Consider the following 14,759-nt stretch of genomic DNA (forward strand, 5'->3'; position numbering starts at 1 on the left):
AAATAATACTTGTAACTTCAATACCGGCTTAACAGATAAAACGTCACGTAACAAACAAAAATATTTTACACGTTCCTTACCCTTTTGTTTATTCTGCTGTGGGAAAGTATGCGAAAAACTGCAAAATCAGAAACATTTGCATTAATTTTGTGATGGGGAAAAAAAATAAAGATGCGTTTAAGGTAGTTCTGCTTGATAAACCAGAATAAAGCCGTAATTTTTTATCCGGAATAACGCCTGGAGTCGGCGTATGGAAAGGAAAATCATTTTATACTTATAACAACGGTAAGGTTACTATCAAAAGTTTAAGATGTAATATATAAACATCTGACACGTGAAATAATTCAAAACAATGTCTTAAAATCAGACTGAAATTAATTCGTGGATCTCTTTAATTAATCATGGGCAAATATTTCAAAAACAGGAAGATGGACCTATACATTTTATTTTAACTTATCATAGGCCATATGTTTATTGACAACTATGAAAGTTTCACTAAAATCTACATTGTAGAAAAATTCTATTCGCGAAAATGTTTCCAGAATCGTTATTTTCTCATAGACTCCCATTATGAAAACTTGTGTGAGGTCATTTCATTTCTGTCAAGCAAAAAATCGAGCACACGACCCCCTATCCTTTTTTATTTGCCGAATTTTAAGTATTCTGAAGTTTTGAAAAATTAAGACTTAATCAAGTTCTACATTGTAGAATTATTTTATCCGAACGTGAATACTTACCTCAAAGAGTTATTTTTTTATACCCTGAACATAAACATATTTAGTTACTATATATTCTAAGCCGTTTCAAAAATGTTGTTTATGGAAATGTGTCGTAAATGCGACTGCAATGTAAAACGAAGTTGTGTTGCATTATTAAGATGAATAGCATCTTTACAGTATATACATAGCACTAGCCAGCTATATAGCCAGGATGCTATAACATATTGTAAACCTACGAATACTAAATAATCCTTAGCCTGCTGGTGGCAGATGATTCTGACTTTGCGACCAGTGCAGACCAAGATCAGCCTGCACATCCGTGCAGTCTGATCATGGTCTGCACTGTTCGCTGTTCAGTCAGTAATTTTTCAGTGAACACCCCTTTGAATAATAACTGGTATGGCCCAAATTGAATGATGGACCGGTCCATTTTAGATATTTAGCAGGGTAAGGTTTAATATATCAGACTTATATAGCACCCTTTTTATGATAAACACGTTCAAAGGCGCTTTATTACATATAGCAAATACAGCCACACAGGGCGCGAAATTCATCCTCTACTAGTACAGACAAAGTGCGGTCTGACCAGAGGGACAAAGTGAGATAAAGCCCCCAGAACAGTAATAACACCCAATGTTCTAGCCGAAGATGTTATTACAATCGATGTTTGATAATATGATATATCAGAAGAGAAAACCTGTTTTGTGTTATTTTACCAAATAATGGAAATTCTAATTCGGTTACATATTAAGACATATATAATACATGGGTTGGAATAACTATAGGGCCTTCATATAAAGTAATACTAAAAAGTATCTTCTTAATCAGGCGATATGATTACAAGTTCAAATAACGTATAACATTACTCTTGAATTGTTCCCTGTTAGTCATCATGAAGTAAGAGTGGGAGAAACAAAAATGAGTTCCATGATATCGTAAAAGTAAAATGCACTATTCCTTATCAAATAAGCAAATGTCAAGCAGTGAGTTTTGAATATTTTCACATACAACCCGTGCTTTTAAACCATGTCAGCAAGACATCTACAGAGGGATGGCAGATATATGATCACATGAGTCGACATTACATATTTCTTAGTTCTATACATTCTCATTATTTGAGCCGTGCCATGGGAAAACCAACATAGTGGGTATGCGACCAGCATGGATCCAGACCAGCCTGCGCATCCGCGCAGTCTGGTCAGGATCCATGCTGTTCGCTAACAGTTTCTCCAATTCCAATAGGCTTTAAAAGCGAACAGCATGGATCCTGACCAGACTGCGCGGATGCGCAGGCTGGTCTGGATCCATGCTGGTCGCATACCCACTATGTTGGTTTTCTCATGGCACGGCTCATTTCTCTCTTTGTAAGCTGGTATTCATCGCAGCGTATAAGTATTTCTTGTATAAATCTAATACAGCCATGCATAAGCAATTGGAACAGCCCATTTAGCGGAAATTGCTTTCTAAACGAGAAACCTATTGGGATTGTATTTATGAGCTTTAATTTCCCCTTGGATAAGCATAAAGTATAGCTTTGAAGTCAAAACTATCTCAGATATTCACAAAATGAAATAAACAAAAATACAATTTTCAGTGACTCTAGTTTTCAAAAACTGACTTTACCATTAAAGGAAATTAATCTAAAAGAAAGGTAAAAACTTTTTTTATAATGAAAGATAAATTGCTGATTAATTGCTTGATTAATTTCCTTTGAAAACAAAGATTCCAGATTGCAGTTGCAACACTTCAATTTACTAACATTTTAAAGAGATATTATAAAGTTTTTAACATTTCTAATCTACCATATAACCAACTAAAAGTTAATAAGTATGACGAATTTCAAGCTGTCGAAAACAAACTGTCATTCAATCCAGCACCTATCTATGTATTGATGGACAGGAGTATTTCAAGTGTTTCATCATAGTTTTATGAAAAAGATTACTGATGTCAACCTTAAACGACAACTAACAGACCACAAGTTAGCTTTCAAACTATCTTTAAAGATATTTCAGAATGACTAGTTTGAGGTATCTGTAAATATGCTATTTTGATCTGTTTTCCCTAACTATTGTCACTTATATCTTTTTATATTAGGCTTGTTACCGGCCTTTAAACCTTTACTGGGTCCCAATATCCAAACACTTTCGCGAATAGAGCCTTTATATTTGTCGGTCAGAATCGTGTACGTTCTAGTGATAATGCGAGATGCTGTAGTATGGACATATTGCAGTTTATCCGATATGGTATTAGGAAAACGATACAATAATTTAGTTCCTAGTTAACCAGGCAATTAGCAAGAGCTTCGATGGCATCACGTGTAAGGTATCTTATCTGTGTATCTGTGCATATCCTGCACAGCGCCTGAGTTGACCTGCCGTGCAGTTTCCATATTTGAGTTTGTTACATTTTGTTGATGTTATCGCCATTACCGATACATCAGAAATATTTCTGAGTTATGCTTTGAGTAGAACAACACCATTTTATCAGCACTGATCTGCAGTTTGCTGCAGTATGTCCAGAAGTCCATACCGATGAGACAAGATTTTATGCCTCAGTCCTAGGTTCTGTTAGCTTGAATGACAGGTATAACCAGGAGTCGGCGTAGAAATTATAAAACAAACCGCGGCATGTGCATGTGGATCATTACATATAACCTATGACTAAGTGACACCCACTGTATTTTATCGACTTTGTATCAATTTTTCCCCACTTGTGTTAGTTCAAAACCTTTTTTGGGGTGTATAATTCATTATTTGAGGTCATCTATCATACTTCCGGAAGGTCTCTGGTTACATCCAGGTGCCCGCCCGAGCCTGAAACAATGCTTGAAGAGGCCACAAAAGCTGGAAAAGTCACCATATAAGCTAAATTGTGTCAGTGCGACTCTTAACTCAAGAATTAGATGAATAATTCTGACACCAGTCTTTAATAGAAGTTTAGACATTTGTTAACAGACCAGATATCTTTGGAACTCAATCCACCTAACACCTGAAGAAACAGACATCTATTGCAGGAACAAAAAGTTTACTCCATCATTCAACAGGACTAAAAATTAATAAAAATAATGAATATGAAGCTCTTGTACAATTTTCCGTCCTTTTCAATATCGGGATAACAAGGTTACACTTAAGCCGGTGCTACGGTGCACGACGGTTATTGCATACTGTGCAACCTCATGAAATGATCCCGGTAAAAGGATCCTACTTTTGTTTTGCTTGGATGCATTAAATGCTTCCAGATGATCTTATAGCTTATATTTTCTAATTCTTCCAGTACATTTACATTTTTATATATCTTTATTCAAACAGATAATCTTACATCTGGTCCGACATCTGATGTGATCACACTTGTCACCAACTCCTTCAGGAAGCCATCAAGCTCACTGTCCTCTATGTAACCATTACCTGAAAGTAAACAACAGCAGTGAAAACAAAATGCACTTCCAAGTTTGTGTAGATTTTTATTAAGGGGTATTATAAATGTTTGACATGTTTAAGGTCCTTCAAACATAGTAAAGAGTGTTCATTTTGATTGTGTCAGTGCAAATTAGGATATGAGTGTGTACGTGTGTTTTTCGACAATTTATTAGTACTTTGTTAGTTTTGTTGTTATTTCAGTATTTGCAATACTGATTAATCATTTTATGCTTACTTTTTATTATTCACAGTAAATGTTTACGATGTAATTTGAGTAGTTTCCTACTATCATAGACTCAGAAGAGGTATTATCTGTATCAAAACATCATTTTGATCTTCATATTTTAAATTAATTTATCTTCTCTAACTGTCTCCATTTCCTTTAGGCCTTGACTTGCTTGCTTGTAATGAATATTGTTTTAAAACTGCAATCATACCGTTTAAACATGTTATCATGGATTTTAGCTTTGAGAGATACTAGTAACAAAAAAAGTTTCAATTTTCATTAGCACTTGTGGATAAGGCAATTTTTGTTTCTTTGATCAATCTTTAATTTGCTTTGATTTTAATAGTTTTTTCCTTCTTGATCAAACAAAATGTCTCAAAGTAGAAACCCTCTTCGCAGCAGTTTTAATAATCAAATGGAAGACAAATATTTGAATATTAAAACCAGCATGCAACCTTTCCGTTGATAGTTAAAAGCAAAAACTACACTCATCTTTAAAACACCACCTGGAAACTACAGAATTAGATTAAATTTTAAAATCCAAGGAGATAATTTGACGTGTAATGTTGTTTTTTTTCTTCTTTTAGAGAACAAATAATAACTAAATTTTGATCAATAAAAAGTAACAAAGAATCCATGGAGGCACTGAGCACATCAATCACACCCAAACCCACATATACCGTAAGTCGAGCTGCACACGATAAAATTTATCGAACCCAGAACACACATCGTAAATCAAGCCGCCCACAAAAGACTTCCAGCACCACACGACAGATGTTATCGCACACTGAAACGCACCCTGTAAATCAAACCACCCACGACGGAATTTTTCGCGCCGTAAATGGAACTGCCCATGGCGGAACTTATCGCACCAAGAAAAGCACATATCAAACCGAGCCGACCTAGACAGAGTACGGTACAGTATAGGACACTAAGCTAAACACGTATTGGAGAGGTAAATATGTTATCCTTTTATCATCAACTGTGAAAAGATCAATTCACAATTTATGGCGGAATCACGTCCACTTCATAAATTTCTTCACAATAGTTGTTTCCCCTATTGGTCAAAATATGCATATTTTAGATTCATAGAATAATTGATTAAATCAACGAAAAAAATCTTGGACTCGGACGTTATTGTAAAAACATAAATAAAATCTTAAAAGTACATTCCTCGGAATCACCGAGAACAAGGCAAACAGTGAAAATTACAGGCTCGGTTTGATTGAGTCTGTTCGTAAGCATTAATGGAAAATGCAACACTTCCTAGCACCGGCATGTTTCACAGTTCTAAGACTATAGTATCGTATGAAACAAAAGTGTTCTTAAGCATATGTCAATAAAATGACATTTCTTCAGTGGCACAATAAATATGTTTTGTGTGCTGTTCAGTTTTCATATAAAACACTCGGTTTAGTGATATTCCGCTCAATCGTAACTGCTAAGTATGTGTTCAGAAACTTCATAAATACTAGTACGCTTTCCTTTTCTTTACAGTAAGATGTTTGCCCAGTTGTGTTCATATATTCGCGCAACAACTGCGTATTTTTTCTATTTTAATGTTCTGATTATTTGAATAATAAAATGATAATATGTACGACGCTGCATTTAACTTCGTAATTTGAAACTGAAAATACTTCTACAACACAATGGTAGAGCGATCCTCTCATAAATGATTTGTTTCATGAACACGAAATCAAACAGGTTTTGCAATTGAATCCAATTTATAATAAATGAGTGCTTAAAGGCACTCGCTACAGTTTGTCCGGACGGGTCGATATTTACCCCAACACCGTGCCAATTTGGTTGTGTTTCTAATCGATGTAGCTCACTACAGAGTTAGAGCGGTTTTCTGCGCATGCCAGGAAGTGATTATCTAATGTCTCGTACGGCAAAAATTCGCAAATTATTGTATGTTCGCATGCATTTAATGTAAAATATGTATAATATACTGACTAAATGTTAGGGTTAATATCACCATGGTTACAAAATATATACATTTAAAGTACATTTAGTTCAATTTGCTTCAATCCGACATATACTGGAGTCTGTAATTTATACCAGCGCTCCAACTCTGCATTGAGTCACAGCTGTTTCTAATCCCATACCGTATATCCGTACTATAGGTTTTGTTCGGAGAAAGGCGGAAACTTTCATCGTTCTATGACATCAAAATACTTCAGAAACATCTTAAAATCCGCTTATTAAGAAATCTGCCGTTTGATAATTTGATATATCTCTAATTCATTTGCTCAAACACTGAAAGCGTATTTCGTACCAACCTGCGTTGTATAAATGCCCGCCACACCCCACCTCTTTGTAATTTGATTTAAGCGGAATCTAATATGGTGACCTATCAATTTTCTTTTTGTTTTAGATTAGGTAGACATTACCAAAGGTATGTGCAGAGTTTGATTGAATTCTATTATGTGAAACCCGATAAAATAGCAGAAGTACCAACTTAAAATTGACAAAAATATGTAAAAATAGCCCTTGGGTCTGCTGAACAAGTATTCCTTTCTTTAAATCATTTTCTTTTGATTTCTCTGAGCATGTTTCAAATAGATAAATTGTTTTCCGTTATAAAAATGCTTAGATATCAAATTTGTGCTGATTATTGTACTTTACTGAAATATATTTTAGGATTATAGAAATTTTGAAAAATGTTAAAAATAGCACCATATCTAGGGGCAAATCAAATTGAAACAAAGCTGGTGACCTAGTATTTTTATTTCATTTTTCAATACATCATAACATTTTAATACAAAACATTTCATCAAAATCTATTGTTGAGAAAAAAATTACGAAACTGTAGCGAGCGTCCTTAAGACATTCAAGGGAGCCTTTATACCCATGGGTATCTATATTACCAACAAAACGAACAAAGAGAAAGGATGTTATGTTTTATTATTTACTGTACACTTTGTCTTTTACTAGATAAATAATCATTTATTTACAATCCGTTTTAATATACAGACATATACTGAAAGCGTGTCCCTTTCAGATTACAGTTTGGGCAATTATGTGATATTAAGACTTGCATAGTCAAAAAAGATACGATAAGCATTTTATAAGATGTACAGTATAGAGTATTTATGTATTTCAGTAATTCGAGATCTAACATACTTTTTGTAAGGCTTGACCTCACATAGACACAATTACAGGTCATTTGGTGAATATCCGGCTATTTATGGTGAAGGAAGACCCCGATGCCACTCCGAGTATTATTTCAGGTAAAGATGAGCACCTGGGTAGAACTACCAACCTTTGGCAAACCAGCCGGAAGGACTCCTCACATGAAAGAATTCTTCAACCGCAGCGGTGTTTCACACCCAGCGGTGAGAGGTCAGCGAACTTACCAATCGGTCACGGATTCACATTTAAAAGAAGGAAATTAACAAAAAGTAACAGTTAAGCCCTAGCAGTAACATACTAATGCAATTCTACAGTTTAATTTAACACTAAAACAGGGCATGAAAACGAAAAATAAATCAAAAATACGTTCTTATAGTAAAATACTTTCGAAAATGAACATCAAATATAAAAGGAAGTCACTATTATATACCGGGTAAAACAGCGTTTAGTCAGACAGTAAGCTACTCTATACCAACATTTAACTGATAACAATTTTCAAAATATGTTATGATCGTATGTTACAGCTATTGCAAAGTGTAACATGCCCTTCTGCACTTTCTGTGATTGTCAGTTTTGTTACTATTTATAGAAAATAAGCGCTGACTAAACTTACACTAACTTTGCCTCAGTTGGTGTAAACAGCGCACTAAAGCTAATGCGGCATAGCTTTTCCACAACAGCAGGAGCAATACACACGAGTTCTCTAGTCTTATATACAAAGACAAGATCCAAAAGTAATAAACACATTCAAAGGATCAAGTTAAGTTTCCTTGTGCAGTTTATAAATGAATACTAAATATAACAAAATATAAAAGCTTTTCCAATGGTTTCAAAAACAACAAATCGTCATTCATCGGGAATTCTGTAGCCTTTCAGCAATGTATTTACAATATATATTACCAGACCTATGGATCATGTCGTCCAGAACTAAAAGAATGATTAGAAAGTACACGTGATGCTCGTGTTATTTCCTGATTATGCTAATTTTCTTTATTTAAAGATGTCTATAGCATCATTTTCAGAGTTCAATCGATGTACTTTTCTGTCCCTATTATAGGGATTTGATTTATAAAGAGAAAGAGAGAGAAAGAGAGAGAGAAAGAGATCTAAACCTATACCTGTTTGGAGAGGCGTTTTACAACAGGCATTAATACGCAAAATTGTTTCGCAGGAAAAAGTAAAATTATGTTCATGCACCACACGGCTATTTTCTGTGCCAGGTTAATTGCTGACAATACTTATAAATGTTTTTGAGTGAATATGAAAATAAGAAAATTATGAAACTTGCGTCACTGATCCTGTAGTTCATTCGTTAATGATCTGTTCAGTCAGGAATAGACTTTTATCAGCCTTCCGCAGTTTTGAATTCATCAAGTATGACATAAACATGTTAGAGGAATATATTAGTCATATTCCGGAAGAAGTTATATTGTTCTTCGCCGGAAAGATTATTGAAAATAATGCTTTTACTGAGCATGCTACCTTGTTTACGTCAATTTTCATACGGGTTTCTAAAGAAATTAAGAAAACTGCTTAGACTTACAAGAAATTAGACAGCAACTTATATCCCCCGCAACGACGGGAGCACGTATAGACACGGTGTAATTCTGTCTGGCAACATATGGGCAAATGATTTTGTCCAAAGTATTCATATTCGTCAAAATCTATCATGTCCGTCGTGATAAGGGTTAAGCAAAACTTTGTTATATACAAAATTTATAAATCACATGGAAGGAAGGACAATGTAATATAATAATCAAAAACATGTTACTGATGTCCGGAAAAATTAAATAGCGCAAATGACACAATATGTTACTTTCTATTCATCAATAAAATCTATAAGAAGATCCTTTTGAAGTAACAAATGCAACACAGTAGTTTTGATTACGTCTGTCCGTGTGGTAATGAAATGTGAAACGCCCATACCGCCCAATAGAATTGACTTTAGCGGAATTTTATCATATTACATCATTATATATACCCACTAAACGCATTCCATGATTTCGAAGGGCCAAAATTTACAAAATTTAAACTTTACTGCATAAACAGAGTTAACCATTGTTCTTGCATTTATACACAATTCGATTGATTTTGCTTTGCAACTGTGATTTTGTAATGAGCAATAGTTTTAAATCGCTACGGTAACCGTGTTCCCTCAGCGGCACTGTTCTCATAAATGTTTAATGAACATGAAATCATACAGACTTTACATGACAACTGATTCTAATTTATAATAAATGAAAACTGTAGAAGCTGTGGAGAGCTTTAGCACCCAGGGATGCTTCTATGGGAATAATAAGACGGTCATGTGTTTATACCGAGAAAGGGAGGATGTTAAACCAATGAGAAGTTTCCTTTTGATTTATTTATCTCTGCCATTACGATTATAAGACTCACTAATTGGCAATTTAGAACAGAAATATCAAATAAGCATGTTGCTCTCGGATAGAAACAATTTAAATGCAAGAGTTTTATATTAAAAATTCATAGTTAACAAAAATATGTAGAATATTTTTAGTATAACACGCAAAAATGCATATACGGTTTACATGTCCCATGTGGTAATATTCAATATGTTTCATTGTATTCGATTATCATGCATCTAGATCTATATTCTACATAATTTTTATGCACATTTGTAGTTAATAAAACTGGATTTATATTGTATATCATTGCATTCCTATTCTTAATTATATCTAATAATTAGTAATTTGTTTATATATCTGTCTAAAAGTTTTTCGCTTTTTATTCCATAATTAGGGAATCTAATTACATCCATTTTCACTTCTATTCTATGCTTTTGTTAAGTCTGTTTGATAATTAGTGATTTGTATTGTCAAATTTGTTATTGATATCATTGCATAATAAGTAATAATATACGATTTTGCTTTTTCTTGGCAACTTTTCCCGTTTATCATTTATAACAGTTTACTATTAGAGTACACCCCTCATCATACAGGTGTGCGTTTTAGAATACAAAGGAAGTACATTTAAAATCATGTGTGGTGTGTTTTAGATACCGTCGCTATTTTTGTTGATAAAAACTTTCATGATGATGGGTGACATGTGTGTACAGTTTACGAGCATGCTTCCATGGATATTTTAAGAGGTGGTGTGATTCTAAAATTGATAAGATGCTAGCTAATCTTTGACTTTTAAATCGTTGTTCTTTCTTTTGCATAAGTGTGAAAGGTCATTTGCGTCTTTCACTTTTAGCACACTATACATACATATACCACATGTTCACGCTAATAGTTTCGTCCTTATACAAAAGTAAGAGATAATGAGTGTAGATTGCCACCATAACATTTAGCTTACAAGCCATATATTGTTTCGGTCTTTATAGACTGTATATATTTCCACACTGACTGCACAAAAGTTTTAGGGAAATGTGGGAATTTATTGCTTCTATGTTCCGTTTCCTTCTCCAGTGTCAGTAGAGACACTGAATGGGATTTACTGCCTATCAAGTCACCAATAGTTGTACTCTTGCTTTTAAAGCCCTGTGACGGTGTAAATAAATAATACAGAAATGTCTGAAAATCTACTCTGCAAAACCTTGAACTCAATACATCTTTTACTCACATTTACAATGTTAGCCTATCGAATATGTTAAGAATGACAAAAACTTTATGAACGCTTTTCATAATATTCAGTTGTGTTTGTTTTGTTCTGTTTATTTTGTTTACAACTCTGTAGATAGTGTAACCTTTTAATATTTAATTCACAGACCCATAAACTATGTTTTAGGGTGTTATTTTCTGGTAATAAAAGCACCAGTAGCACTCTGAACCGACAAAACAAGATAAAAGCCATTGTATCCAGTAGGAACATATTCAGTCTTGAAATAATACTCGACAGAGCACTTAGAAGGCAACCGATACAATGACAATCATAAAAATAAAAGGAAATATGGCGGTAAAAATCAGTAACAGTTATATACTTAGCTGAAATAATTCTTTACCATTTTACACTTTGTCGTGACTTTCTCAATTATTTATAATGGTTATACAACCAATGCAACTCCCGTGACAACTATCACGTGCTTGTGCTCAGCGTAATAACAAAACATTGCACGATATACCTGCAGTATCATGACACTGTCTATAGACAAGTATATTTATCAGCAAACTCTTTCATGACACATTTACAAGGCTCTGGAAGTCCGAAACTAAATTAAAACTGTACTGCATTTTTAAGAACAGAGGTACAATGAACATGGCCGAGCCGTGTCATGTGAAGACCAGTCCTATGGCGTTTGCGACCAGTATGGATCCTGATCAGACTGCACAGATGTGCTCTTAACATCTCATGGTACCTATACTGACTGAATAGCGAACAGTATGGGCCCTGATCAGACTACGGTTTTACAGGCTGGTTTGGATTCATATTGGTCGCAAACGTCAAAAGGCTGGTTTTCGCATGATGCGGCTAATTACTATTAAAATCTATAGAGCCAAACTGTAAGAGTAAAAGCCCTGGCTGTTTGGTGATCTAGATCAATGTGAACATTGAAACTGCAATAAACATGTCTCAAATCTCAACAAAATATATCATATCAAATGTGAAGAGAGTAGAAACTCGTTTATAAATTTTCAATGGTGTATGCTTCGTTTTTCCCTGCTTACATTGTAAATTCGCGCGGTCGCACTGTCTTAACCATTGACAAAGATAATCATTATTAATCATAATTAATACAAAAAAAACCCCCAAAAAACAGCAACTTGGTACAAGTCTGTGTATATGGTATATGCCAGATGAGTATTTAAGCATCGGAGACGAAACACCCCGAAATGTCGTATATTAATTAAGCAGAATGTATACTGTTGACACGGACCATGAAATACACACACATTGTATATGTGAAAGAGACTTTAAATCAGCATCTTGTTTTACAAACAAAAGAGCGATATGAAAAATGATGGTCTGATTATCAATCTTCGATAGTACTATTTTGTCGGTTTAAACACGATGTAACCGATTTGAACATGTGTACGCCTGATGTAGCGGCAGGGCATTTACCCACAATAAAACAATTTTATCCAAGAGCATTCGTCTTATATGCCAAATATACTAAAGCTGGAAAGGTATTTTTCCATGAATGCTTCTAATATTATACTTCTAACTTCTTATTTGTAACTTCTCAGGGTATACAGTAAACCTCACTTATAAGGAACTCGGATATAAGGAACACTCGGTTATAAGGAACAGTTTTCAATTCCCCGATCTAATTCCTTCTTTATTCATTGTAAAAATCCTCGGTTATAGGGAACTCGGTTATAAGGAACACTTGGTTATAAGGAACACTTTTTCCAGTCCCGAAGTACGAAATTCTATGGAAAACTAATCGGTTATAGCGAACAGACATAAAGAATAAAAAATATTAAAAGCCGGAAATAAATAAACAGGAGAATCGCCGATGACGTCAGAGTAACGTCGCACGCGCATAAACACAAATTATTTACTTTCTATGATCTTTAGTTTGTTAATTCACGGATACGATAAAAAGAAAATATATAATATCATCATTAAAATTTACCAAATACTAGACGATTGTGTGTTATGCTTCAGTCTTTAAAATATACTCGTAGATAGCACATGTGTGTTATTTAGTTTATATTCCTATATTTGTAATTCTAACCACCGTAATCAAATAATACAACACGCTTAATTCTGCGTATTTAGACGCATACAAATGTACTTTATGAAAAAGGGATGCTAGAAAATCCCAAACGCGATTTCCCGTGACGCATATTTTTTTTCCATACGCGTGCTTGCTCAATACACAATGGAAAACAGTTGGCCTGTCAATCTAAAGGCGGAGTTTACGATGACTCTTTGTGCTCCTGAACAATCGGAGATGCACGTTTTCCAATAGCTGCATGATCGATTAAGTTAGTATTGTGTATTTACGTAATCTAATCAACATGAGACAAACCACAAATAATTTTTGGTTTTTAACACGCGGCGTACTTAGGAGTTTTGAATTCGCCGCTAATCGCGATAATTGGATTAAATGATGATTGAAATTAGACTGTTGCAGGACAGTCACAGGACTTGATTGTGTTGTTTTTCATACCCGTTCCCGAATTAATTAAACAATAATTGGTTTACATAGTTTTCAAATGGATGTGATACGAAATATATTCTCTTGGCTGATATCGTTTAGTCATTTTTAGCGTAGAATTTCCTTATGCAAAATAAATATAAAAATGGACAGAAATACGCTACTTTCTTACATAAAGATTCATGGTCGGCCCGGATTGTGAACACATAGTCCACTTCAAACGTCAGTCAAATAGTGTACGCTATACAAATCATGTTCGTTATACAAACCTCGGTTACACGGAACTAGTTCGCTATACGGATATAAGGAACCTCGGTTATAAGGAACACTTTTTAGAGGTCCCAAGCTGTTCCTTATAAGCGAGGTTTACTGTATGTGGAAACGAAAGAAATATATACAAGGAGAAATGTATTTCAAAGTTGTTATGTACTAGGACAAACAGACGCAGTATCACTTGAGCGAAGGTTTGTTAATACCTTTTCTCAGGCATATAAGACTGCAAAGCGAATTTGCGTAAAACACTGATCAAGATATTCTTAAACATTGACAGCCTAGTGGATAATTTAAAAACACGTGTTTCTCACGTTATTTCTTGATTGTATCTATGATCTTTGACTTTTTTGCTTTCTCTAGGCGACGATTAACTGTGGCATCAATTTTCATCAGAGTTGAATAAGTGAAATTTCGTTTTCTTTGTTCGCTCTTTAATGTCGTTATATAGAGTTTGAAATAGGAGTGTAGTTTATAGAAAAAAAAAATACGTAAATATATATGTTTAAAAATTGCAATAACATCAAAATGCCTGTTTCTAGCTTTGTTATGCTTTGTACAGACTTGATGCTTTGTATAATTACATGTCATTTCTACTTTTAGGTCATCCACGGGTAGCTTTACAACATGCAAGTCCCTTTAATAACTTTGACAAACACTTTTTTCTTGGCACCTAAGAATTCTGATTAAAAGCTAAAAAATAAGTGCTTCGAGAGATCAAACTATTAAATGACGAACGTTCTACTACACAACACGAACAGTTGTACCGAATACACCTAAACACCATTTGCTCCCATTATTTTACACATCATTTTCATGCCAGCATCCTTTCATACAAACAAAAAGCTTAATTCAGCGTTTTTGTTGTCAATTAGTATTTGCATTTATAGATTATTTACCTGATTGGTTCTCTGTTGTAATTGTAA

At 34.2% G+C, this 14,759-nt stretch overlaps 1 protein-coding gene across 4 annotated transcripts in view; it reads right to left on the reverse strand.

Moving 5' to 3' along the window:
- The window catches only part of LOC123549531 (calbindin-32-like), a 100,711-nt gene that overhangs the window by 49,157 nt on the left and 36,795 nt on the right, over window positions 1-14,759 (reverse strand). For all 4 annotated transcript variants that reach the window (XM_045337694.2, XM_045337693.2, XM_045337691.2 and 1 more), the window contains exon 2: window positions 4,038-4,123. In XM_045337694.2, coding sequence (XP_045193629.2) covers window positions 4,038-4,123 — 86 coding nt within the window. The remainder of the gene's footprint in view (window positions 1-4,037; window positions 4,124-14,759) is intronic.

The sequence above is a fragment of the Mercenaria mercenaria genome, chromosome 6 (assembly GCF_021730395.1).
Source record: "Mercenaria mercenaria strain notata chromosome 6, MADL_Memer_1, whole genome shotgun sequence".
Taxonomy (NCBI): domain Eukaryota; kingdom Metazoa; phylum Mollusca; class Bivalvia; order Venerida; family Veneridae; genus Mercenaria; species Mercenaria mercenaria.